We start from the raw sequence: 25,968 nt of genomic DNA on the forward strand, positions 1-25,968 counted from the left end.
ATTTTTATTAATGGAAAGTGAACAATTTCCAGTTCCTCTCCATTGTTTGTATTACATGTCCCAGAATCAGACTGCTTACTGGGTACTTTATATCTCTCCATACTTTTTCATTCTATACACTGTGGTTCTGATTCTCATTTATCTTAAGGCCCCTTTTCACCACTCCTAACAGCTGCTCTTAAGTAAATGAAAATGAGACCCATAGTCATAGCAGGAATTTCTTTATCTTACTTTGTTTGTTTTTTGTCTTCAAGTATAATTGTGCTGGCGTTCCTTTATCCAGCCATTATTTGCACTTTCTGCTTTGCTATTTTCACAACTTTTTTCTGCGCTGTGGGCTCCCTCGGTGAATGTCCTTGCTTTGTCTTTTTCCTTTCCTAGTGTTCAGTTCACCCTTGCTCTGGGTATTTTTCCTCTGTTGTCTTACGCTGTTTCAACCCTTTAACATTAGCTATGAAAGAAGAATTAGCAGGAAATTTAAAGTGTTTTTGAATGTTTTAAAAAAAGCCTGAAATTGAATTAAGGCCAGTCACCTCACAAGATTGGGCTGAGATCCAAATCTTGTCCTGGCTTTCTCTCCTTCCCATTCTTCACTCACTCCGACCGTGGTTCCAACCGCTTTTGGTGCATATAAACTCTCCTCGTCCTTTTGTCTCCTGTCATCTTAGAAAAGACAAAAGGTTGAGTGAAAAGAGGAATTATAAGAATGCCTCCCATCTTCCATGATCCTGTCCCCTTCACTATGCAAACCATTCCTGTTTTTGCACTAGTCTGATCTCCCAGTCTTGAATACTCAGCTCCGCAGACCAGACAAGCTGTGATAGGCAGAGAAAAGGCAAGCAGGGTATGAATAGCAGAAAGTTACAGGGGAAAAAATCAGCTTGTTCTCTTTAAAACAAAAGAGTTCTAAGTAATATAAAGCAAAACTCTATGTGATTTATCAAGATTAATGACTGTTTAGTTGAAAAAAGGAATCTCTAATTGCAAAATAAAGTATCTTTTCCATCTGGCGTAGAACAGCAATGCAGGTGGAGTACCCCAGCTGCTCATAGGCCCACAGGCTATCTCTTTCTCATTACGTAGGTAACATAGTTTCAACAGAAACTACATTTTGATACATAGTTTCGACAGAAAAAAGTTGAACAAACGCTGATAATAAAACACTGTCAAAGTATAAAAATACCACACACAAGTCAAAACAAGGCAATGGAAAATAGACACTGGGACAAGCATTATGAAAAAATGTAGATTTGAATACGAACAACCAGTCTGACTTAAGAGATAAAAAGTAGTTAAATCTGAAACCTTTCAAAGTTGTCTGCTTGCGATGAGCTAGATGCAAGTCATACTTCCTCATACTTAGACCTGATTAGTAATGCATGTAATTTTATAGACGCTACCTACTTAGAGACAGAGTTAACATAGCTCAATATTCTTTTCTGTGGTCAGCACTTAGGTAATGTGATGATAGGTCCTATATAAAAAAGATAGATTAGCCAGCTATATTTCTCAGCCAAGAGTGGGTTGTGTTTGGTGGTTGCGTGTACTGGACAAAGTGCATTGGGAACTTCGTCAAACTTCTAATGCATGGTAATTACTAAACATGGCTATTCTGGAGAAAGGACTGTTCATTTTGCCCCCTAGCACTGCTCTTCAGTAGCAACTCCATTGTCTTAAGCTTTAACATGGAGTTGGTTGTACAAGAACACAGATTTTGGTTGTTTGCTCATTTTAGGAAGTTTCTTGCTTTTTGTTTCCAGGTGTGTGTATGTGGGAAATTTTAATGCATGGAGTAAAGCCCTTCCAAGGAGTGAAGAACAATGATGTTATTGGTCGAATTGAGAATGGTGAACGGTTACCAATGCCTCCAAACTGCCCTCCTACTCTCTACAGCCTTATGACCAAGTGCTGGGCATATGACCCCAGCAGACGACCCAGGTTTACTGAACTTAAAGCACAACTCAGGTAGGCTGGTTTTTTTTTTTAATTGTTATTTCTTTGATTAGAAATGTGATTTGATTGTGTCTTTCATACAATCGTTTTCTTTCCAAGGAAAGTACAGTGCCTAGTGTGCTAGGCTAGTGCCTTGAAAGGACTAAGTTGCTGTTACAATGTTGTAAATCTAGACAGTCTGCACTTAAATCAGAGGAATTACACTTGACACTAAATCCAGTGTAATTGAGATCCAAACCCGGCCCTCCAAAGGCTGTATTAAGACTGTGTTTATAGGCATAGGTAGATAAGTTAGGGGTCCTCAGAGTTAGAGGTTGAAAGAACTTGCTAGATCACATAGTCCATCTCTCTTAAGACAGTACAGAAATGTCATGTTTCTTTTAATTACCCTGCTCACAGTTTTCAGACTTGAGTGCCTTGAGTTTGGCATCTAGGGGGGAAATTTTCAAAACTACCTAAGGAATTTTGGAGCGCAAGTTCCACTGAAAGTCACTGGGATTTGTGCTCCTAAACCCCTAGGACCTTGAAGATGTCCACCCTCAATACATAGGTAGGCTCCTAAATAAAAGTGTCCTGATTATCAGAGGCACAGAAGGCCCACAGTTCAACCTGTTGAAGTCAATGGGAGCTGCTGGTGCTCAATGCCTCTGAAAATAGGTGTCTGTTTAGGAATTTGCGGGGGGGGGAAATGTAATTATATGCCTAATTTTAAGGCACCCAAGTTTGAAAATTTTCGCTCCAATTTATTAAAGATTGATATCTGCCGCTACATAACATCAGTAAGTAAAATATCCTTGAAATTAGAAGTAGACTGGAATTCTGATATGAAATCCTAGAATATCCTCATAAGGTAGACCATTGTAGCAATCCATTATTAATGATTCTATTATCAATAAAACATCCAGATCTGAATGCAGCAGTGTTGGTGACACTGTGGTCTTCCACAGAATTAAACAGAAATTAGGCACAATACCAAGGAAAAACAGATATTCCTTATGAAAAACGGGCAAAAAAAAGAGTCCAAAAAGGAATAGCTGGTGAAAAGGGGGGTAAACAGCCAATTACATACCTTCCTGAGTATAGGAGTACTTGTGGCACCTTAGAGACTAACAAATCTATTTGAGCATCAAATAAATGCTCAAATAAATTTATTAGTCTCTAAGGTGCCACAAGTACTCCTTTTCTTTTTGCGAATACAGACTAACATGGCTGCTACTCTGAAACCTTCCTGAGTATGTAAGTCTTGCAGTGACTGGAAGACATTCCCAAGAGACTTGTGCAGACATCCTCAGCTGTATCCCAGCATTTATCCCTTACATTCTCATTTAGTTCTGTCTGTATTTTTATTTGGTGTATATGTGGCGCTTGTTGGGGGTACCCAGAGTTGTGAGACACCTCGCTACCACCTGGCCTGAGTCTGAGGAAGCCTGATCTGTGCCTCCTGGGGGTCAGCTGTCCAACATGTTAATTAATGCAAATCAGTATGGGTTTACAATTAATGCAAATGAACATGGGTTTATGGAAAATAGAGCCTGTCAAACTAACTTGATTTTTTTTATGAGATTACTAATTGGGTTGATACGGGTGATAATGTGGATATGTAATATACTTAAATTTTTGTATGCAGTTTGATTTGATACCACATGACATTTTGATTTAAAAAATTAAAATGGTATAAAATTAACATGGCCCATGTTAAATGGATTAGAAACTGGCTAACTGATAGGTCTCAAAATGTAATTGTAAACAAGGTATTGTCAGCAAGCAGGTGTTTTCAGTGACAACCCTTAGGGATCAGGTTTTTGGCCTTGCACTACTTAACATTTTTATCATTGACCTGGAAGAAAACATAAAATTATCACGGATTAACCTTTGTAGATTACACAAAAATTGAGGGAGGCAAACAATATGTCTGTTAATATGGCTAAATGTAAATGTATCATCTAGGAACAAAGAATGTAGGCCATAAATACAGAGTGGAGGACTCTGTCCTGGAGAGCAATGACTCTGAAAAAAATGTGGGGGTCATGGTTGATGATCAGCTGAACATGAGCTCCCCAGGTGATGCTGTGGCCAAAAGAGCTAACGTGATCCTGGGGTGCATAAATAGGAGACCCTCTAGTAGGAGTAGAGGAATTATTTTACTTCTGTGTTTGCTGCTGGTGTGACCACTGCTGGAATACTGTGTCCCATTCTGGTGTGCACAGTTCAAGAACGATGTTGATAAATTGGAGAAGGTTCAGAGAAGAGCCAAGAGAATGATTAAAGGATTTGAAAACATGCCTTATAGCAATAGACTCAAAGAGCTCAATCTTTTTAGCTTAACAGAGAAGGTTAGGGGTGACTTGATTCCAGTCTATAAATATCTACATGGAGAACAAATATTTAATAATAGGGCCTTCAATCTAGCATAGAAAGGTGTAAAACAATCCAGTGGCTGGAAGTTGAAGCTAGACAAATTCAAATTAGAAATAAGGTGTATATTTTTGGCCGTGCGAGTAATTAACCCTCAGACTGGAGGACAAGTGCTAGTAATAATAATAGGGCTCAGATTTTCCTAGTTGTGATAGCTGATGGATTCCTTCACCAAGTAGTTGCTGAACCAACAAGAGGGGATGCCATTTTAGCTTTGGTTTTGGTGAGTAGTGAGTACCTCATAGAAGAAATGGTTGTAGGGGACAACCTTGGTTCAAGTGATCATGAGCTAATTCAGTTCAAACTGAACGGAAGGATAAACAAAAATAAATCTGCGACTAGGGTTTTTGATTTCAAAAGGGCTGACTTTCAAAAATTAAGGAAATTAGGTAGGGAAGTGGATTGGACTGAAGAACTTATGGATCTAAAGGCAGAGGAGGCCTGGGATTACTTCAAGTCAAAGCTGCAGAAACTATCGGAAGCCTGCATCCCAAGAAAGGGGAAAAAATTCATAGGCAGGAGTTGTAGACCAAGCTGGATGAGCAAGCATCTCAGAGAGGTGATTTAAGAAAAAGCAGAAAGCATACAGGGAGTGGAAGATGGGAGGGATCAGCAAGGAAAGCTACCTTATTGAGGTCAGAACATGTAGGGATAAAGTGAGAAAGGCTAAAAGTCAAGTAGAGTTGCATCTTGCAAAGGGAATTAAAACCAATAGTAAAAGGTTCTATAGCCATATAAATAAGAAGAAAACCAAGAAAGAAGTGGGACCGCTAAACACTGAGGATGGAGTGGAGGTTAAGGATAATCTAGGCATGGCCCAATATCTAAACAAATACTTTGCCTCCGTCTTTAATGAGGCTAATGAGGATCTTGGGGATAATGGTAGTATGGCAAATGGGAATAAGGATATGGAGGTAGATATTACCATATCTGAGGTAAAAGCAAAACTCGAACAGCTTAATGGGACTAAATCGGGGGGCCCAGATAATCTTCATCCAAGAATATAAAAGGAACTGACACATGAAATTGCAAGCCCATTAGCAAGTGTTTTTAATGAATCTATAAACTCAAGGGTTGTACCGTATGACTGGAGAATTGCTCACATAGTTCCTATTTTTAAGAAAGGAAAAAAAAAATGATCCGGGTAACTACAGGCCTGTTAGTTTGACATCTGTAGTATGCAAGATCTTGGAAAAAATTTTGAAGGAGAAAGTAGTTAAGGACATTGAGGTCAATGGTAAATGGGACAAAATACAACATGGTTTTACAAAAGGTAGATCATGCCAAACCAACCTGATCTTCTCCTTTGAGAAAGTAACAGATTTTTGACACAAAGGAAACACAGTGGATCTAATTTACCTCGATTTCAGTAAGGCGTTTGATATGGTGTCACATGGGGAATTATTAGTTAAATTGGAAAAGATGGGGATCAATATGAAAATTGAAAGGTGGATAAGGAATTGATTAAAGGGGAGACTACAGCGGGTCATACTGAAAGGTGAACTGTCAGACTGGAGGGAGATGACCAGTGGAGTTCCTCTGGGATTGGTTTTGGGACCAATCTTATTTAATCTTTTTATTACTGACCTCGGCACAAAAGGTGAATGTGTGCTCATAAAGTTTCCGGATGACATGAAGCTGTGCAGTATTGCCAATTCAGAGAAGGACCGGGATATCATATAGGAGGATCTGGATGACCTTGTAAACTGGAGTAATAGTAATAGGATGAAATTTAATAGTGAGAAATGTAAGGTCATACATTTAGAGATTAATAACAAGAATTTTAGTTATAAACTGGAGATGCATCAATTGGAAGTAACAGAGGAAGAGAAGGACCTTGGAATATTGGTTGACCACAGGATGACTATGAACCACCAATGTGATACCGCCATAAAAAAAGCTAATGCGGTCTTAGGATGCATCAGGCGAGGTATTTTCAGTAGAGATAAGGAGGTGTTAGTACCATTATACAAGGCACTGGTGAGACCTCATCTGAAATACTGTGTGCAGTTCTGGCCTCCCATGTTTAAGAAGGATGAATTCAAACTGGAACAGGTACAGAAAAGGGCCACTAGGATGCTCCGAGAAATGGAAAAGCTGTCTTATGAAAGGAGACTCAAAGAGCTTGGCTTGTTTAGCCTAACCAAAAGAAGGCTGAGGGGAGATATGATTGCTCTCTATAAATATATCAGAGGGATAAATACCATGGAGGGAGAGGAATTATTTAAGATCAACCAATGTGGACATAAGAACAAATGGATATAAACTGGCCATCAGGAAGTTTAGACTTGAAATTAGACGAAGGTTTCTGACCATCAGAGGAGTGAAGTTCTGGAACAGCCTTCCAAGGGAAGCAGTGGGGGCAAAAGACCTATCTGGCTTCAAGATTAAGCTCGATAAGTTTATGGAGGAGATGGTATGATCGGATAACATGATTTTGGCAATTAATTGATCTTTAACTATTCATGTTAAATAGGCCCAACGGCCTGTGATGGGATGTTAGGGTGGGATCTGAGTTACTGCAGAGAATTCTTTCCTGGGTGTCTGGCTGGTGAATCTTGCCCACATGCTCAGGGTTCGGCTGTTCGCCATATGTGGGGTCGGGAAGGAATTTTCCTCCAGGGCAGATTGGAAGAGGCCCTGGGGTTTTTTTGACTTCCTCTGTAGCATGGGGCACAGGTCACTTGCTGGAGAATTCTCTGCACCTTGAAGTCTTTAAACCATGATTTGAGGTCTTCAATAGCTCCGACATAGGTGAGAGGTTTATTGCAGGAGTGGGTGGGTGAGATTCTGTGGCCTGCATTGTGCAGGAGGTCAGACTACATGATCATAATGGTCCCTTCTGACCTTAATATCTATGAATCTATGAGAACAATTTACGAAGGGTCCTGGTGGATTCTCCATCACTGATGATTTTTAAATCAAGAATGGATGTTTTTCTTTAAAATATGCTCTAGGAATTATTTTGGGGAAGTTCTCTGGCTGGTGTTACACAAGAGGTTGGACTAAATGATTGCAATTGTCCCTTCTGGCCTTGGAATATTTAAATTTATGAACTCCATTGGCCACAGGAAACACAAGTACTCCCTTCTAGGCCTCGCAGGCCCCACTGTCTCTCTAGAGGTTAGTGACAGGCAAACTCCAATCCTCGAGCTCCTCCCTCCCTGCAGTGTCTAGCCCCTGGTCCACCGGATTCTTGCAGTATTCACAGATTCGCTGCTTCCAAAGAAACACTAAACCCCAGCTTGCCAATTCCACCTCAGATCACCCCTCTGTTGAATACACAGCACTTAGTTACATTTATAGTGAAATCAAGTATACATTTATTTAACAAAGCGAAGGGAGTTAAGTGACAGCAAGTAGAAGTATTGGAAACAAACGGTTACAAATAAAATCATAGTATGCATTCTAGAGCCTAGACTTAATTAACTAGATAGTCTCATCTCTTGTAGAGTTTGGCTCACCCAAAATCCTTGCAGCACTTTACAGCCTCGTTTGGCTGTAGCCCTCCCTTCATGAGACAGACATGCTGGCAGCTTGCCTCCTAGGTAAAGATTTCCATGTGTTTTTGCCCCCCCCCAATGTACCAGTCCCATCTTTTGACTTTATTTATAAACAGGACACCCGCTGCTATTGGTTTCATCTTGTAGATTTTCACTGGAGTAGATTTATCAATCTTTCAGTTAGCCCATGGCTCAGTATGCAAGTGGACATCCATTATGAGGCATATAATACATAAATGACCAGATAGTGATATAGATGTCTGTTACCTCCTGCCTGAAAGAAACATTTCTGAGGTATGTCACTCCTGGTGACCTGCCTTAACTCCAAGACCTTAAGAATATAATTTTCTGTATAGATACATAATTCCTCAAATATTATCTGAAATACATTTTGCAGTGATTATGTCGACCAGTGGGCTGCTCCCTTTTGGTAGCAGTCTTAAAGCCATCCTTTGGAGAACTATTATGTATATATCTGACCCAGGGGATCCCTGTAACATCCTCTGCATCTCCTTTGCCAATTGGCACCAACAGGTGCTTGGGTCACATACACTCTCTTGAGTTTGATAAAGCCATAATAATTATTTTCCCTCAGATATAAGCTGTGCTTATAATTCCAGCTACAAAGTTAACTGTCTGTGCCTTTGGCTAATCACTTAACCACCCTGTATTTTACTTTCCCCATCTGTCAAATGGGGATGATACTTCTGGTATATTACTGGCATTTTGTAAGAATAAATTTTATGTTTGTAAAGCTCTTTGTGATTCTCTGATTCATCATGAGAGTGGTGTTTATTTGTATAATAAGAAAATTTAATTTTCCTATTTATGATATATACTAAGAACCCGTTTACAGTGTAGTCTGCTTTGTTTTCCTGAGTCAAGATAAGCTTGGAAACCAAATTTGATTTTTCAAGAACTTTATTTCATTTATCTTTACGATATTTTTTTACTTCTAAAATCTTTCACTAATATACCATTGCATGCAAAAGAATAAGTATGTGGCAAAGTGATACTTATATATATATATATATATATATGTAAATCTTACCAAAATATTTGCAAAGATTCTATTAAATTGATCCAAAACATCCTGCCTAAAACTTTATATATTCAAATTAGCTCTACAAATCTGAGAACTTCTGGTGAATAATTCAATGCTGAATAATTTAGTGTTGCTTTTCTTCTCAACTCCAAGTTCTTTTTTGTGGCATATTTTATTTTCATAATCCAGCTTTTGCAAGCACTGAAAAGTTAAAAGAAAAGGAGGACTTGTGGCACCTTAGAGACTAACAAATTTATTTGAGCATAAGCTTTCGCGAGCTACAGCTTACTTCATCGGATGAAAAGTTAGGAACGCATAGATCGGGGTGAAACATTAGCAATTAAAATATAAGCTATGCTGAATTCTAATATAAATTATGACTCCCTCCCCTTAGCTAAATGGAGAACTTTTGTCCTGATCTCTGTAATATTTAATAGCACAGAATAGTTTGGGTTTCTGTTCTCTGTTTTTGTATAGACATTATCTGTGTTTAAGTAACCACTTTTTTCTTGATATCCCACTATTGCTCTACTGCTGGTGCAGCTCCATTGGTGGAAGACCTGTGTAAACTAGCTGCCAGTGCTTGAACCGTTGTATTGTCAAACCCTGCTTACAGCAGATCAAGACAAATAAAAATACCAGCAGCTTCGTTACTCCTGGGGGAATTCTGCGCTACTGCGCAATGCAGAATTTTGCAGAAATTAATGTTTTTTTCACATAATTTCTTTTTCTCCACATAAATGGGCTGCAGTGCTGCTTGCCGCCACTAAGGGCCACTGGACCAGGCAGAGCCCAGCTCACACACAGAAGACACTTTTGGCGGGAGGAGAGGGTTCCTAGCAGCTGCAGTTCCCTGCATGCCCTGAGGGAAGAAGAAGGTGGCATGCAGGAAACTCTACGTAAGCCTGGGACCTAGAAACATGCTGTTTCTCCTTCTTGATCCCTGGGCAGTAGGGGGACGGGCATCTGGGCTGGTGTGGGAGGCCACGGCTGGGTTCCGGGAGGGAGGAGGTGGATGTCTGGTCTCTGGGGGGCCACGGCTGGACTCTAGGGTAGGGTTGCCAACTTTCTAATCACACAAAACTGAACACCTCGGCCCCACCCCTTCTCTGAGGCCCTGCCCCTGCTCGCTCCATCTCCTTTCCCTCCATTGCTCACTCTCCCTCACTCATTTTCGCCATGCTGGGGGAGGGGGTTGGGGTGCAGGAGGTGGCTGAGGGCTCTGACTGGGGGTGCAGGCTCTGGGGTGGGGCCAGCAATGAGGCGTTTGGAGTGTGGGAGAGGGCTCCAGGCCGGGACAGAGTGTTGGGGGGGACTCTAGCTGGGGGTGTAGGCTCTGGGGTGGGGCTGGTGATGAGGGGCTTGGGGTGAAGGAGTGGAGTCTGGGCTGGGGCTGAGGGGTTCAGAGTGCAGGAGGGGGTGCGGGCTTCAGCTGGGGGTGTGGACTGGGGTGGGGCTGGGGATGAGGAGTTTGGGGTGAAGGAGGGGGTTGGGGTGCAGGGCGGGTGAGGGCTTCGGCAGGGGGTGTAGATTCTGGGTGGGGCCAGGAATGAGAGCTTTGGAGTGCAGGAGGGGGCCTGAGGCAGGGGGGTTGCTGTTGGGGAGCAGGGTGCAGGAGGGAGTTTGGATGTGGGAGGGGATGTGAGGTTGTAGTGTGGGAGAGGGTTTGAGATGCGGGGTCCCAGTGGCGCTTACCGTGGCTCCCAGGAAGTGGCTGCCAGGTCCCTGCAGCCCCTAGATGCATGGGCAGTAAGGGAGGTGCCACGTGCTGCCCTCACACCCGCAGGCACCACTCCCGCAGCTCCCATTGGTCACAGTTCCCAGTCAGTAAGAGCTGCGGAGCTGGCACAAGGGGGCAGCACTCAGAGCCTCCCTGGCCTCCCATGCACCTAGGGGTTGCAGGAACCTGGCAGCTGCTTCCAGGAGCTGCACACACCTAGAGTAGACAGGGAGCCTGCTGCACCGCCAACTGAACTTTTAATGGCCACCACCAGGGTCCCTTTTCATCCGAGGTTTCTGGTCAAAAACCGGACACCTCGCAACCCAACTCGGGGAGGTGGCGGCATGTCTGGGATGTGGGGGCCACGGTGGGCTCTGCAGGGGAGGTGGTGCGGTATCTGGGCTGCGGGGGGCCCTCACGTCTGGGCTCGGGGGAGAAGGGGGTTCAAGTGTATTGGCTGAGGGAGCCTCGCATCTGGAGTTGGAGGAGGGGCTGTGGGTGTCTGGCCCCTCAGCTGGGCTCTTGGGGGTGGGGGCAGCGGAGAAACAGGAACTGGGTTGTCATAGGGGTTTCTTTATTGCCCTACTCCTGGAGGAATTTTGTGTGTCTGTATTGTTACAGACATACTTGCTGACAGATATTTGGAAATAAACTACCAAAATAATTGAAACTGGGGTGATTATGTAGTTTTATTTTGACAAATAAAATTTGCAGAATTTTAAAATATTGTATGCAGAATTCCCCCAGGAGTAGCCAATGGACTAACTACAGTAGCACTCCTGTTGTTACTACCACAGTGTACAAAAGTGCACCACTGGTTTTATATAACTGGTAGACAAATATAGCGGTTGCCCCAAGGAGCTTACAGTCATAATATTATATGAGTGGGCATTCACAGTACAGAAAGGAGGGGATGTGGTGCTGATGGTACTGATGAACCAGAATTACAGCAAGGAGATGACACAAGAAGATAACGTGGTTACATAGTTAAGGTATATGTATTAAATTGTATTGTTGACAACTTCTTGTCAATGTGAATGAGACCTGAGTCTTCAATTATGTGAACAAAGAGAGGGCAATAGTCTGGTAGACCAGAATTGAGAGAGTATCCTTTGGGTAAGGGGAGAAGTGAAGCTGGCCAAGACTTAAGAGGAACTGTGGAAGTCGGGATTGAGGAAGTGACACTGAACTACAGGAAGTGAGAAGTCAGTAGAGCTCATGAAAACATGGGGAAAGGAGGAGAAATTAAGGACAAGGGCAGAGGCAAGGTGCCAGAGGATAAACTGCAGCTATGATGGAGATTAAATTGAGAAGAGAGAGTTGTGGAGTTGAAGTCTGCTGCTCTGCCAGGGCTGAGCAATGTGAAGCAGCCAGTAGGGGGAAAGATCTCTCTTGCAGCTCCAGAATTGATGACCTTTGACTGCTGGCAGATCAGCAATTGACTGAGGAGTCGCCCTTCAGTTGCACAAGGGTCCCTAGAGCTTCTTTGCACTCCACAAAGACAATGCTAGTCATTAAGGTTGCTGATTTCCTTACAGTGACACAATCTCGGCCAGTTAGAGAAGATCATGTTTCAAAACTCATTCCCATGAACTTTCAAAAACAAGCCATTTCCCTGTTGGCTCTTTGTGTATGTGCTTTTGCTGCTCTCTTCTGGATATATTTCAGATCAGCTTTTGAAGCTGAGGGCCATGTTAGTTCTATACTCTGGGGCCAATGTTATAGTGACACCATGTTCCTCTTTATTTTGATGAAGTCTACTGCTTTGTGAAGAAAACATTTTTCTTCTCCTGCATCTGAAATAGCACTGATTATAAGCTACACATGCACACCACGTGCCCAAAGCCAGAGAATTTGAAAGTAGTCTGTCTGTCCACACATGCACCCTGCCTCACCTCATGCCTTCAACCAAGGAGGTAAAAGACAGGGCGGACCAACAATCTCTCCAGTTCCTTCTCACCGCCACATGGTCTGGGTTGGAACCTTCAGTGTCTGCAGCTTTGGCTTCATTCTACAAAATAAGAATCATCTAATTTGTAAATAATTTAACAGTTTTAATAGTTTGTACCATTTAGCATTAGATCAGTGGTTCTCAAAGCCGGTCCATCGCTTGTTCAGGGAAAGCCCCAGCGCGCCGGACCAGTTTACCTGCCGCGTCCGCAGGTTCATCCAATTGCGGCTCCCACTGGCCACGGTTCACTGCTCCAGGCCAATGGGGGCTGCAGGAAGTGGCGCGGGCCAAGGGACATACTGTCTGACTTTCCCGCAGCCCCCATTGGCCTGGAGCGGCGAACCGCAGCCAGTGGGAGCCTCAATCGGCCAAACCTGGAGACGCGGCCGGTAAACAAACCAGTCTGGTGCACCAGAGGCTTTCTCTGAACAAGCGGTGGACCGGCTTTGAGAATCACTGCATTAGATTATTCTCCTGAGAGGACCCTCTCTTCCCCCCATAACCTATTCAGGTAGCAAGCTACACCCTGGACTTTGAGCTTCAAATTCTGTGCTTCATGCCTGCAATCCTTCTCAGTCAATGACAACCACCAGCGCTGCCTGGACTGCTTTGGGGAATCTCACATTGCGTCAAGATGCAGTATCTGCCCATTGTTCCCCAGCCATACCGAAGAAGGGCAGAAATTTCATCTCTGCAAATACTTAATGGAGAAGGCCATGAGGCCCCAGTCAGACTAGGCCAGGGAACCCCTCTGTGTGTCGGCCTGATTCAGCAAGGAATGTACCTCCTGCTGTAACATCTGACTCTGGTGTGGGGAATCTGCCCACACAAACCTCATGGTGGAGTGTTGTCAGGAAGGTAAGATGCACTCTCATAAGCATGAGACTAAGTGTTCCTCAAAGTCCACTTCAGAGAAATCAGACTAATCCAGCCAATGCGCATCTAGGCTTAAGTACCGAAGACAAGGTGAAGCAACATATTCTGGAGAAGGATCTAGAAATCACAATGGCATTAAAAAGACAAAAAGAAAAGCAACAGGGCAGTCTGCAAAATAGCTTTGATTCCTGTATACAACTGTATGGAGTATGAACTGGAAGTCATGAAATATGAAGAAAATTATGACTTAATTGGCATCACAGAGACTTGGTGGGACAAATCCCAGGATCGGAGTAGCAGCATTGAAGGATATAGCTTGTTCCGAAAGGATGATAGGTATGGGAAAAAAGGAGGAGGTGTTGCGCTGTACATCAAGAATGTATACACTTTTTCCGAGGTCCAAGAGAAAGTGAGTGACAGACCTACTGGGAGTCTCTGAGGGAGAATAACAAGGGGAAAAAAACAGTAGAGATGTTACGATGGGGGGGATCTATTAAAGACCACCAAATCAGAAAGAGGAAGTGGATGAGTAATTCTACAAGCGTGTAACAAGATTAGTTAACACACATGAGCAGGAATTAGTGGGGGGATTTTAACTTCCCTGATATCTGATGGAAGACTGTTGCAGCAAAACATAATATGTCCTGTAAATTCTTAGCATGTGTAGGGAAGAGCTTTCTGTTTCAACAACTAGCAGGTCCTCCATTTTGGATCTGGTTTGATCAACAGGGATGAATTAGTTGTGAACGTAAAGGTGGTTGGGAACTTGGGAGGAAGTGATCATGATCTGATAGAATTCAAGATCCTTTGGAAAGAAGGACATGAGGACAGGAAAACCAGGACACTGGACTTCAGAAAGGTAGATGTCAATGGACTCGGAGAAATAGTAGGCAAGGTCCAATGGAAAGACCACTGAGGAAGAAAAGGAGTCAAAGGGAACTGGCAGTTCTTAAAAGATGTAATACTAGAGCTATTCCGACACAGAGGTAAGGTAAGAAGAGCTACAGGAGGCCAATGTGGCTGCAGAGGTTGCTTTTTAGCTATCTAAAAACCAAAAGGGATACATTCAGGAAGTGGAAGGAGGGACATGTCACCAAAGGAATATACATGGGAATAGCGTGAGCATGTACAGAACAAATCAGGAAGGCCAAGGCAAAGAATGAGTTAAAATTGGCAAGAAATGTTAGAGACAACAAGAAGGGGTTCTTCAAATGTGTCAGACAAAAAGAAGGATCAAGGACGGTACTGGTCCACTGCTCAGTAGAGAAGGTGAACTAGTAACCGAAGATGATATGAAGGCAGCTGCTCAAGACCTACTTTGCTTCAGTCTTGTCAGAAAAAATAACATGTGACCAGATGACTAGCAAAGTTACCATAGACAATAAAGGGGAAGTGATGCAGATAAGTAAAGAACACTTCAGAGATCTTTGGACTAATTTGAATGTATTAAATCAGTGGGCCCTGATGCTATTCACCTGACTGTACTAAAGGAATTAGCTGAAGAAATCTCAGAGCCACTGGCAATAATATTTACTAACTTATGGATGACAGGAGAGGTCCTGGAAGACTGGAGAAGGGCTAATGTGGTGCCCGTCTTTGAAAAGGGGGAAAAGGAGGAGTCGAGGAATTATAGACCAGTCAGCCTGACTTCAGTACCTGGGAAGCTAGTAGAGCAATGTATAAAACATTCAATTTGAGAACACCTGCAGGATGAAGGGGTAATCACTAGCAGCGAGCATGGATTTACTAAGACCAAATCACACTAAACCAGCTTGATTCCTTCTTTGACAGGGTAACTGATTTGTTGGATACAGGAATGCAGTGGACATAATATCCCTGCAAAAGAACAGGAGTACTTGTGGCACCTTAGAGACTAACAAATTTATTTGAGCATAAGCTTACGTGGGCTACAGCTCACTTCATCGGATGCATGCAGTGGAAAATACAGTAGGACGATTTTATATGCACAGAGAACATGAAACCATAGGTGTTACCATACACACTATAATGAGAGTGATCAGTTAAGGTGAGCTATTACCAGCAGGAGAGAAAAAAAACCTTTTGTAGTAGTAATCAAGATGGGCCATTTCCAGCAGTTGACAAGAACGTGTGAGTAACAGTGGGGGGGGGAAATAAACATGGGGAAATAGTTTTACTTTGTGTAATGACACATCCACTCCCAGTCTTTATTCAAGCCTAATTTAGTGGTGTCCAGTTTGCAAATTAATTCCAATTCAGCAGTCTCTCATTGGAGTCTGTTTCTGAAGTTTTTTTGTTGTAATATTGCGACTTTTAGGTCTGTAGTCTAGTGACCAGAGAGATTGAAGTGTTCTCCGGCTGGTTTTTGAATGTTATAATTCTTGACGTCTGATTTGTGTCCATTTATTCTTTTACCTAGAGACTGTCCGGTTTGGCCAATGTACAGGGCAGAGGGGCATTGCTGGCACATGATGGCATATATCACATCAGCCACACTATCAGAGGCTCGTTCACCTGCACATCTACCAATGTGATATATGCCATCATGTGCCAGCAGTGCCTCTCTGCCAGGTACATTGGCCAATCCGGACAGTCTCTACATAAAAGAATAAATGGACACAAATCAGACATCAAGAATTATAACATGTACATACCAGCAAGATTGCCATCATCATCCCCAGCTGAAGCAGTGACTTCTACATCCCCTTCCCCTGCCCCCAACCTCCCAATGACTAGAGCCCTGCATGGATACAAAATTTATATCCGCATCTGCAGATATAAATTTGGTATCCACACAGGCTCTACCAATGACTTCAGGTAGTTCCAGAACCGTCTCTGCAGAGTTGTTGGAGAGCTTCAGATTCCGCTTGAGATCCTAGCACAAACTTGTAGACATCTTGCACACTTCCAGATCCAACAGAATAGCTCTCCCCATTAATGAAGCTACACTGGAGCCAGCTAGGACAATTGCCACCTGCACTCCTACCCCCAAAGGGGTGAAGAAGCTTTATTATGTGCGGGCTAAGGGTATGGAATTTTTGTTTTTTCACTCCACTCCCACTTCACTGGTGGTCCATGGCGTTTCTGAAAGAGCTAGACAACAACATCCCTGGTCTTCTCCTGCTGACAAAGAGGCAAACACTTGGATCTACTGGGAAGAGAGACCTTCTCCATCATCCAGCCTCCAGTTCAGGATAGCCAGTTACCAGGTGCTACTGTCTAAATACCATTTCCTAAACTATACCAAGTTTGCAGAGTTTACTGACAGCCTTCTGCAATAAGACAGAACACATTTTAAAGTTCTGATAGACGAGGGCAAACTGATAGCGAGAACTGGCCTCCAATCTGCAGTTGTTACGTGGGCTTTCTCTTTCTCCCTAGACAGGACCATCATTATGGACACATCCCTATTAGGTGGGGCAGCCCACATGAACAGTCACACAGCACAGGGTGTTTGGACATCTTGAGAGGCCAGGATACATATCAATATCATGGAGTTGTGAGCAGTACTGAAAGCATATGAGTCCTTTCTTCAATTCATCCATTCTCACCATGTCCTTACAATGTCTGATAATGTTACATGACTGTCTCCAATAGTAGAAAGGACTCTATTAGAAAATGTTATCTAGCTAAATAGAAGCACTTCTCTTCTTGGGCACAGCAAAGAGGCATTCTTCCTGAGACTACAGATATTCCTCTCATCTTGGACTATATCCTATCTTTGAAGACATCAGGTTTGTCCATCAGCTCCTTGAGAGTCCATTTGGCAGTGACCAGCGCATACCATCCACCTTCTCAGAGCTACTCGGTGTTCACACATCCACTGACTGGTAGATTTTGGAAAGGCCTAGTTGAACTTTCCCTCCTACACAGAAGCCTACTCCCCAGTGGGACCTGAATCTTGTTCTCTCAATACTCACAAGGCCTTTAGCTACTTAATCCATGTCCCTCCTTTCTATGAAGATTGCTTTTCTTGTAGACATCACCTCAGTGAGAAGGGTCGGTTAACTTGGAGTGATAATGGCAGATCCTCCATACATTGTATTCCATAAGGATAAGGTTTCTTTACATCTACACCCCAAATTCACCCCTAAAGTAGTTTCAGAATTTCACCTTAACCAATCCATTGCTTACCTGTGTTCTTCCCAAAACCCCACGTTTCCACAGAGGAACCAAGACTTCGCTCCCTCGATGTTCGGCAGGCCTTGATTTTCTACCTACAGAGAACAAAACCAATCAGGAAATCCCCAAAGCTGTTTGTCACCATAGCAGAAAGAGTCAGGGCACACCATCTCCACCCAGAGAATCTCCAAATAGTTCTCTGGCTGTCTTCTACTCTATCAGCTTTCGAACCTCCCCCCGCATCCTCCGTGTGGGGTAAGAGCTCATTACACCAGGAGGATACAGTATATCTGTACACATTTATTTAAGAAAGTATGTACTTTAACATACGTTTATTCAGATTCTTAATTTTTCCATTTTTTATTATGTCAGAAATTGGTGAATGATGTATTTCTTATTTACTAGAGGATTATTTATTTACTCCAGATTTGTGTCATGCTCTATTTGGATAGAAATTGGAATTCAATTAAAATGCAAAGAGCAGCATTTTTTAAAATGGTTTAAAACTACCTTAAATGTAGGATGTATAAGAAAAATGTTTTTCATGAAAACATGATTTGCATTTAAAACTGACTTATTAAACAAAGGAAGTATTATCTGTAGTTAGTGAATTTAATTCATTGTTTCTGGTCACCATGGCCAGGATCCTCAAACTAATTAAATAAACTGAAGAAAATAGTTTTTCTGCACCTACAGAGAAGGCTACTGCTGTCAAAAACTGGATTAGCACTTCAACAAACGATGGTTCCAGGAGCTTAGCAAGTCAGTGGTTTGACTTTTATTAAAAACTTTGGCAGCAAACATGTACTTTTGAATATTATTTTTTATTTAATTTAAATAATTTTAGTAGATTATAATAACTTTAGGACGTTGGTTGTCATTTCAAATGTAATTTGAAATGTTTAGTTTTTGAAGTATTTAACTTAAATTTCAAAAATCAGATTTAAATACAAATCTGAGTTTTAAAATTTTTTTTAAATCATTGATTTTTATCCACCCTGCTAAACTGTGTTTTCCTTTAAAGACCTCCGTTAGGAATGATCCCCTTGGGAAACTGGAATAAAATGAGGGCAGGGTAGAGAATATGGTGACATATATTGGAGAAAGTGCTTCTTGTATTTTTTGAGTTTGTCATCTAGATGCTACACTGACAAATTTCTTAGAAAGAGAGAAGTTGCCATTAAAATGTCAGCATTTATCATCAGTTTCCACACAGTGATATCTGAGATACTAGAATTACTTTTTTTTCTTAAGTAAAAGAAAACCATGCAGGATCTCAGATAACTCTTGTGTGGAAACTATTGGTAACTGTTTGCTTTTTAATGAGATGTTCCAGAAATGAGCTCTTTGTAAGTAAAGTTAAATTTATTTCTCAAGTTAAGTAAACCATTTAATAGTTTAAATTGTAAATCAAACATCTAAACCTTCCTAGAAAAATGTTTCAGAGTAGCAGCCGTGTTAGTCTGTATTCTCAAAAAGAAAAGGAGTACTTGTGGCACCTTAGAGACTAACAAATTTATTAGAGCATAAGCTTTCGTGAGCTACAGCTCACATCCGATGAAGTGAGCTGTAGCTCACGAAAGCTTATGCTCTAATAAATTTGTTAGTCTCTAAGGTGCCACAAGTACTCCTTTTCTTTTTTAGAAAAATGTTAAGTTTGATGGCATTGCCTTAAGAAATGGCTGGGAAACTATATGAATAGAAATGCATCTGTCCTTACTGTAGCTAAAAATATGTGTAGTTTGGGAAAATATGCCTAGATCTGACTTTCCTGACCTTCTCTGACGTCTAACTGCTCAGAGTACTCAAGCAGCTGTACTGAGAGAAGGTCAAAAATATCTCTTGATTTACTCCATCTATGGGTTGGTCTTCCCATTGTCAAAACAAAGACATTTTTGTGAGTTATTTATACTGTTTGCTTTCAGCAGTTTAAAACTTCCCAGTGGCATTTCCATTTTATATTCATTTTTTCTACTGGGGAGTCTCAGGCATCCAAGTGCAAGCTCTATTTCATGTGATCAGTCTTTAGCTAGAACAGTCCCAGGATATTTTGGTAAGGGGGTCGACGCCTCTTTATGACAAGGACTAAGAAATATCTCACTGGACTGAGTTGGGGTCGTGAGGCAAGTGGCTTAGCCTATGTTATGAAAAATACGGCATTTATGTCTGTGTGGCATTCCCACTCCATCTTTTTGGACTTAGAAAATATCAGATAGCAAGATGATGAACGTGACACATAGCTAGACAGGCAGACAAGATGAGAATGTTAGATTCCCTTTTGGGGATTAGGAGGTGGGTGTTCCACAACTTTAAACCTGTGGCACAAATTTTTGACATCATCCCTGTCTAAACGTCTGATATGTCTCCATTCCGTTTGCTAATATTAGAAAATCAGCCCACTGTATCAAAGGCTCTGATACAAACCTCTCCAAGTATATTACACACAAAGCATTCACTTTTTTAACTTGGAGACATGGCACGTGTCTTGAAAAATCATCTGCTATTCATGGTTATGGGTGCACAGAGACTGATTTCTCAAGCTACTCAGTAGTGTATCCAGCATCTGAAATACGAACCTGGCCCTAAACGCAAAGCTACTGGTGGTTTTTGATAGTTTCAGGAAGGGATTTTTTTTTATTTTTTTTTACATTGTGATGTCCTTGCTCCTGACGAAGGAAGAAGGGAATAGGAGGATTGTTTTGCTACATTCCATCTGTTGGGCTACCCTAGCTTGAGTTTTGCTTCTGCAACAATTGTATCAGAATTGCTATTAACAAGTTCTTTATCAGATTTTCCAAAGTATATTTTTGTTCTGACATTTGTGTGTTTTACTTCAGCAGCGATGGATTGAAATAGCAGCAGCATATTTTAAATCCACTTCTGTTGCTGTTAGACTAGATTAGGTATTTTCTGTTTTGGCTGAAAGAGAAAATGTGTCCAGTCAAGCAGAATTTATTTTTGAAATGAGCAAGAAAGTTCCCAAATTAGAATGGACTATGTCAACCGATCTCATCCTCTGCATGTGTAATTCTGAGTGTTTTTTAGTGGACTAAACCAGGAGATTAAAAACTTTTAAATGAGCATCCTTATTATAAACTCCTGAACGGTGGTAAACACAGGGGAATTGCTCCTTTACAAGATTGATTAGTTTGTCCTTCTGGAGAGGTTGATACGAAAACAATCAGACCTACTCAGAACCCTGAAGAATCTATGTAGCATGCAGCTCTAACAAATTTTTAACTCCTATTTGAAAGCTGCATTCTAAGTATTTTTAAAATGGCAAATATCCAAGATTAATAATCCACATAGCAGAACAGGGAGGAGGCTACTGTGGAGGCAGCAGTATTATGTTGAACTTCAAATAGTCTGTGATAGTCAGAACAGTGGTAAGTAGCAAGCTAGTTTTACTGCTCTTTTGTATTTTGATGAAATTGTATATTTTGGCCTGAATAGTAAGAGTCTGAGTAAATGCCATCACATTTCTGTTTGGCTGAATTAGTCTGTTAAATGTGTTCCTAGTTGCATTGAAATGTAATAAGAAGTCATAGTATTTAAGATTTTCTTTTTTTAATTTGTTAATAGAACTGAAAGATTTTCATGCTTCCATAAACATTATATCTGCAGTTTGTTTTATACCTTTGCAGAGCTGCAATAGAATATTTCCATATGAAAAATAAATGTTTGCAAGTATGTGCTTGATTAATTGCCTCTTGGGATTTCTCAGTATAATTATGCCTTGTGCCACTAGATCAAAAGAAATGTTCACATGAGAAAAACTCTCCTACATGATCACCCATAATTTTCTAAAAATGTCTTTCGTTACCATATGTCTTTGCAGATCAACATTGTTCTGTTTCAGTTGCTAATTTTGCAAAGGTATTTTCCCCTAGTATTAGTTTTATGAAACCTAACCAGCCCTCTCCCTATTTAAAAGCAGCCTTGTTTGTCTTGTATATTCCTGTCAGTCTGTGGGCTGGGATCTATTAATCTGGGGGTTTGAAAGAAATTTGGAGATAGCATCTATTAGACACTGAACTAGAATTTTACTTACCTTCAGTGTAACTTTTATTTTCTCCTTAGTACAATACTGGAGGAAGAGAAGCTGCAGCAAGAAGAACGAATGAGAATGGAATCAAGGCGACAAGTCACAGTGTCCTGGGATTCAGGAGGATCAGATGAAGCCCCTCCCAAGGTAGCCAGCTTTTTTTTAACACGTACTTTACATTCAACAATATTATGATTTTATTCCATTAACCTGTTAAATATTGTTCAATGATGAGAGAAGCCAGATGGCTCCGTTCTCATGCCTTGTTTGATGATCTGTTGCTAATGATGACACTTAACTAATTTTACACTATTTTAGACGGATTTCGCTTTAAGGACCCAGCCTTCCATAGGCTGAGTTAGTACAGCTGATTTGTATTGCAGTTTTGTGGTGTTGGATCAAACTGTTAGCCAATATTGTACTAACCTTTCTCTTGTTTCTCTCTTTTCTCATGGTCATGTAACTTGAAAAAGACTAGAATGGTTTGCCATTAAATTGTTTTGCCTAGGGCTAAACATTTTCCCCCTTTCTTTCTGTCTGTTATTTCTTGTAAATTAATACCTAGTAAGATCCCTGACAATCATAAAGTAAAGTTTATATATATAGTGAGTGGATAGAAATGAGTTCATTACATTTTTACTTTATTCTGAAGAGACTATTACGCTTCCTCTCTGAAGGTTTCCCTTTTATAGTTTAAAGGATCCTTAAGTAGTATTTTTTTTATGTTCATTGGTTCGTCTATCTGCTGTCCATCTGGACACCACTGCCGTGCAGTCTTGAAGTCTAATCCTGCAAGATGCTGAGTAGCCCCAAAGTCCACTATCGTCAGTGTCTCCTCATTGGAGCCATTGGGCACAAATATTTTGACTAGCTTCTCCTTGAGTTCAGACTTCCATCATCATCCCAGTGCCAAATATTGGCTGTGTCTTAACCAGCTACTTGACCATGAAAACCTGAAGCCAGCAGCTGCTGTTTCTGCCGCATGCATCCATAAACAATCCTGGCAAAAGATGGGGTCTTTTTATTTTTTTTTAACCATCTTTAGCTTGTTGGCTGAGAGAGTTGTGAGCCCCACTTCTGTACTTTAATAGGGACAACAGGACAAGAAACATAGCCCATGGAAAAATGATTTGAACTTTTTGTTCTAAAATGAATTCAAAATATCCCATTGACCTATTTAATCAACTAAGATTGAGGGAAGTCTACAGTTAAAACACTGCTGCAGCTCTTAAGTGAAGATGTTCCTACGAGAGCTCTCCCATCGGCATAATTAATCCACCTGCCCAAGAGATGGTAGTTGTGTTGACAGTAGAAGCTCTCCCGTTGACATACCACTATCTACACGGGGGTTAGGGTCAGGGGTATGGATTTTTTTACCCCTCTGAGTGACATAGTTATACTGACATAGTATACATTGTAATGTAGACCTGGCCTAACTGTCAAGATTTAATGTTTATATAGTCAGTAATATATACATTGGCAAAGGAAATATATTGCATGACCCATAATAACAATGGTGGTTAATAATTTGAAAGATTGTTTGATGAAGGGAGTACATTTTGCTTTCTAAAGCTTAATCTGAGTGGACTAAATGCTTTTTTAATGTAATGAATGAAGAATTACAACTGTTAGAAAAGCACATCATTAACGCCTTTGAGAACAGTGATTTTATGAGCTTTGGGACCTGATCAAGTATGCTGATTTTGAAATCTGATATCCACGGTATTGTGCATCATTTTCTATTTGAGGGGTTTAGATCATTTTTGTTCCTGTTCAAGTTACTCTCTTTATATATGTGGCATTATATATGTCGCTCTAAGCAATATCTCCACCATTTGGTGGCCACAGATAAACAGTTTCCAGCAAAATCATACACTCTTAGATGCCAATGCAGAATAGCAAGCTTCTTTTCACATTACAGTGTATAATATTACCCTTTGAAATCTTTCACTTTTTCATGATTGACCAGACGATGTACAGTTACAGGAAGTGTTGCAACTAATCCTAAAGAGGAAAGGGATCAGTTATCTAATAGCCAGCCAAGGAGTTTTGTGGCCACTTGCTAGGTGCCACCTATAGTTAATGCTGCTGTCCATTCTAATGCGAGACATTTCTAGCTGCTTCGCTAGATTGGACATTAACAATTAGAGCTCAGGGAGTCTCTCAGAATAATTTCTGTGAATATTCATTCCAATAAATAATTCAGTTTGCTTTACCTGTGTTTAGGCTTTACTGTGCTTTACCTGTACTTTAGACCACTATTCTAGCAAAGGAGAGTTAACTGTCAGGAGCATTCGCCAAAATATATGGGAAGTGTTGGCAAATACTGGCAGGAAGCCGATTATGAACTTGGAAACGTGAGCATTCACACCTGAAACCTGATTTTAATTATTATGCTTTAATAGTGTGTCCTCTCAGAACCAACCCATAGTTCAGGTTATTGGATATTCACAATCAGCTACTCTCAAAGAACCTACAGAACAAGAGTTATTAATAGAAATTGTTCAGCAAATAATTTTGAATATTAAATGTGAGACTAGCCTAAACTGTTTGCAAACAGAAAAAGAGTTAAAATTCATTGAATGAATTATTCACTCAACTCTGTTATGTTTCCTACAATCCTTTTTTGCTTACATTTTGAAGCTTGCTTTCATGAAGCATCTCGTGTAAGTTTAGCAGTATGAGAAAATTTGCCTTTCCTGAAAATAACTTACTTTGATCGTTGTATTTTATTTATATGATTGTTCTCTTTAAAAGTGCACTCTCTTATATTTATAGCCCAGCAGACCTGGTTATCCCAGTCCAAGATCCAGTGAAGGGTTTTATCCTAGTCCACAGCATATGGTACCGCCCAATCATTACCAGGTAAAATATTATCTTTGTGCCTGCTGTTTTAAAATAGTTTATCATCCGTTTGCATGTAGTGGGTGTCTTTCTCCTCATGTGTGCACCAGTTTAGCTCCATTGAGTTCAATAGACATACTTCCAATTTACACCAGTGTAAGACCAGAATTGAGTCTGGTAGGTTGATTCCAAATGGCAATCAAGTCAATTAAAACTACAGTAATAAACTTTTTCTCATATTTATCAAGGAAGTTCAGTGTTCATGTAACATGCATGTGACAATTTATACTTGGCTAACAAAGTCACTTGCATGTCAAAATAGGATTAAGTGGTCTGATTACCTTGGCCTTGTTCATGCTGTGTTCTCCAGTGAGTTCTTTGAAGCATTTCTTGTTCCCTCGAGTTGATAGTCCTCTCCAAATGTTAACACATAGTATACTTGCCTGTTTAGCTTTGGTCTTGTACCATCAAAGTAAATTCAAAACATTGTCTGCCATGGAGCTGTTTCAGAATTTCTAGATTAGCTTAAAGCTGCAGAAGCATCCTGACGGAAGCAGCATTTTTTAAAATGAGCACACTTCAGTCTCATTAAAATTGATTTGATTTTTCTATAGAGAAGGAATTTTGTCAGGCCATCCTGCAGCTATGATAATTACATGCTGTCACTCAGGATTTAAGCTTGTCACATACACTAGGGGGTACATTTTTAGCATAGTTCAAAGGGAGATATGTGCACGATTCCTGTTAACATTAATGAGAGTTGTGTGTGTAATTCCTTATGTTGAAAATGTACTGATGGATATGTTTTTGTTCATTAAGGGATTTTGATGCCCTCTGCTACTAGGGTTAAAACATAACTTTTAACACTAGTTGAGGGCACTTATTCTAACACAATAAATGTGGTTTGTTAAAGCTGTATTTGTGAGTATGTCATATTTTAGTTTGAATTGCTGACTTTTCTTCTGGTTCTCTACATTTTTTTTTTTTTCATTGACTTAATCTCTTGCCATGAGGCATTTATTATGCTCTCTGTTTTGGCCACATGAGAGAGAATCATCAAACATGGAGGAGCTTAACTGGGGGCCTTAATATGATCATCAAGCATTTTCTTTTTATAGGTCTCTGGCTATCCTGGTTCTCATGGGATACCAGCCATGGCAGGCAGCATTTATCCTGGCCAGGCATCTCTTTTGGATCAAGCAGATTCCTGGAACCATCGGCCTCAGGAAATATCAATGTGGCTCCCCACCATGGAGGTAATGTGAATTTTCACAAAGTTTATTGCACATTGTACAGTACTTGCATTATAAAGCTTTTTTTAAAAATTGCAACTACAACTCTGGTGTTTAATCTAGGGAAACTAAGTCGATTTTCCTTGGAGTTTTAAAATGGTTTGATTAATGAAGAAAGGGAATGTTGTTTATCAGTAAAAACAGCGGAGTGGGAATCGTGACTGGAGTCTGTTCATGGTTCTACCACTGATTTCTTATATGAGCTTAGACAAGCTGTGGTGCA

At 40.9% G+C, this 25,968-nt stretch overlaps 1 protein-coding gene and 1 long non-coding RNA gene across 13 annotated transcripts in view; one reads left to right on the top strand and one right to left on the bottom strand.

Annotated features, from left to right (window-relative positions):
- The window catches only part of PTK2 (protein tyrosine kinase 2), a 391,237-nt gene that overhangs the window by 319,603 nt on the left and 45,666 nt on the right, over positions 1–25,968 (top strand). For 11 of the 12 annotated variants that reach the window (XM_043507295.1, XM_043507291.1, XM_043507296.1 and 8 more), the window contains 4 exons: positions 1,761–1,965; positions 21,645–21,756; positions 24,388–24,474; positions 25,572–25,709. In XM_043507295.1, the coding sequence (XP_043363230.1) occupies positions 1,761–1,965; positions 21,645–21,756; positions 24,388–24,474; positions 25,572–25,709 (542 nt within the window). Of the gene's footprint in view, positions 1–1,760; positions 1,966–21,011; positions 21,441–21,644; positions 21,757–24,387; positions 24,475–25,571; positions 25,710–25,968 lie in introns of those variants that run through there. The other variant, XM_043507297.1, reaches the window with a different exon arrangement.
- LOC119850812 lies at positions 74–21,706 on the bottom strand. Its single transcript, XR_005291036.2, has 4 exons — positions 21,616–21,706; positions 17,577–17,659; positions 12,532–12,647; positions 74–663 (listed from the first exon to the last, which is right to left on the bottom strand). It is a non-coding gene; the product is annotated as an uncharacterized LOC119850812 (long non-coding RNA).

Source organism: Dermochelys coriacea, chromosome 2 (assembly GCF_009764565.3).
Source record: "Dermochelys coriacea isolate rDerCor1 chromosome 2, rDerCor1.pri.v4, whole genome shotgun sequence".
NCBI lineage: Eukaryota > Metazoa > Chordata > Testudines > Dermochelyidae > Dermochelys > Dermochelys coriacea.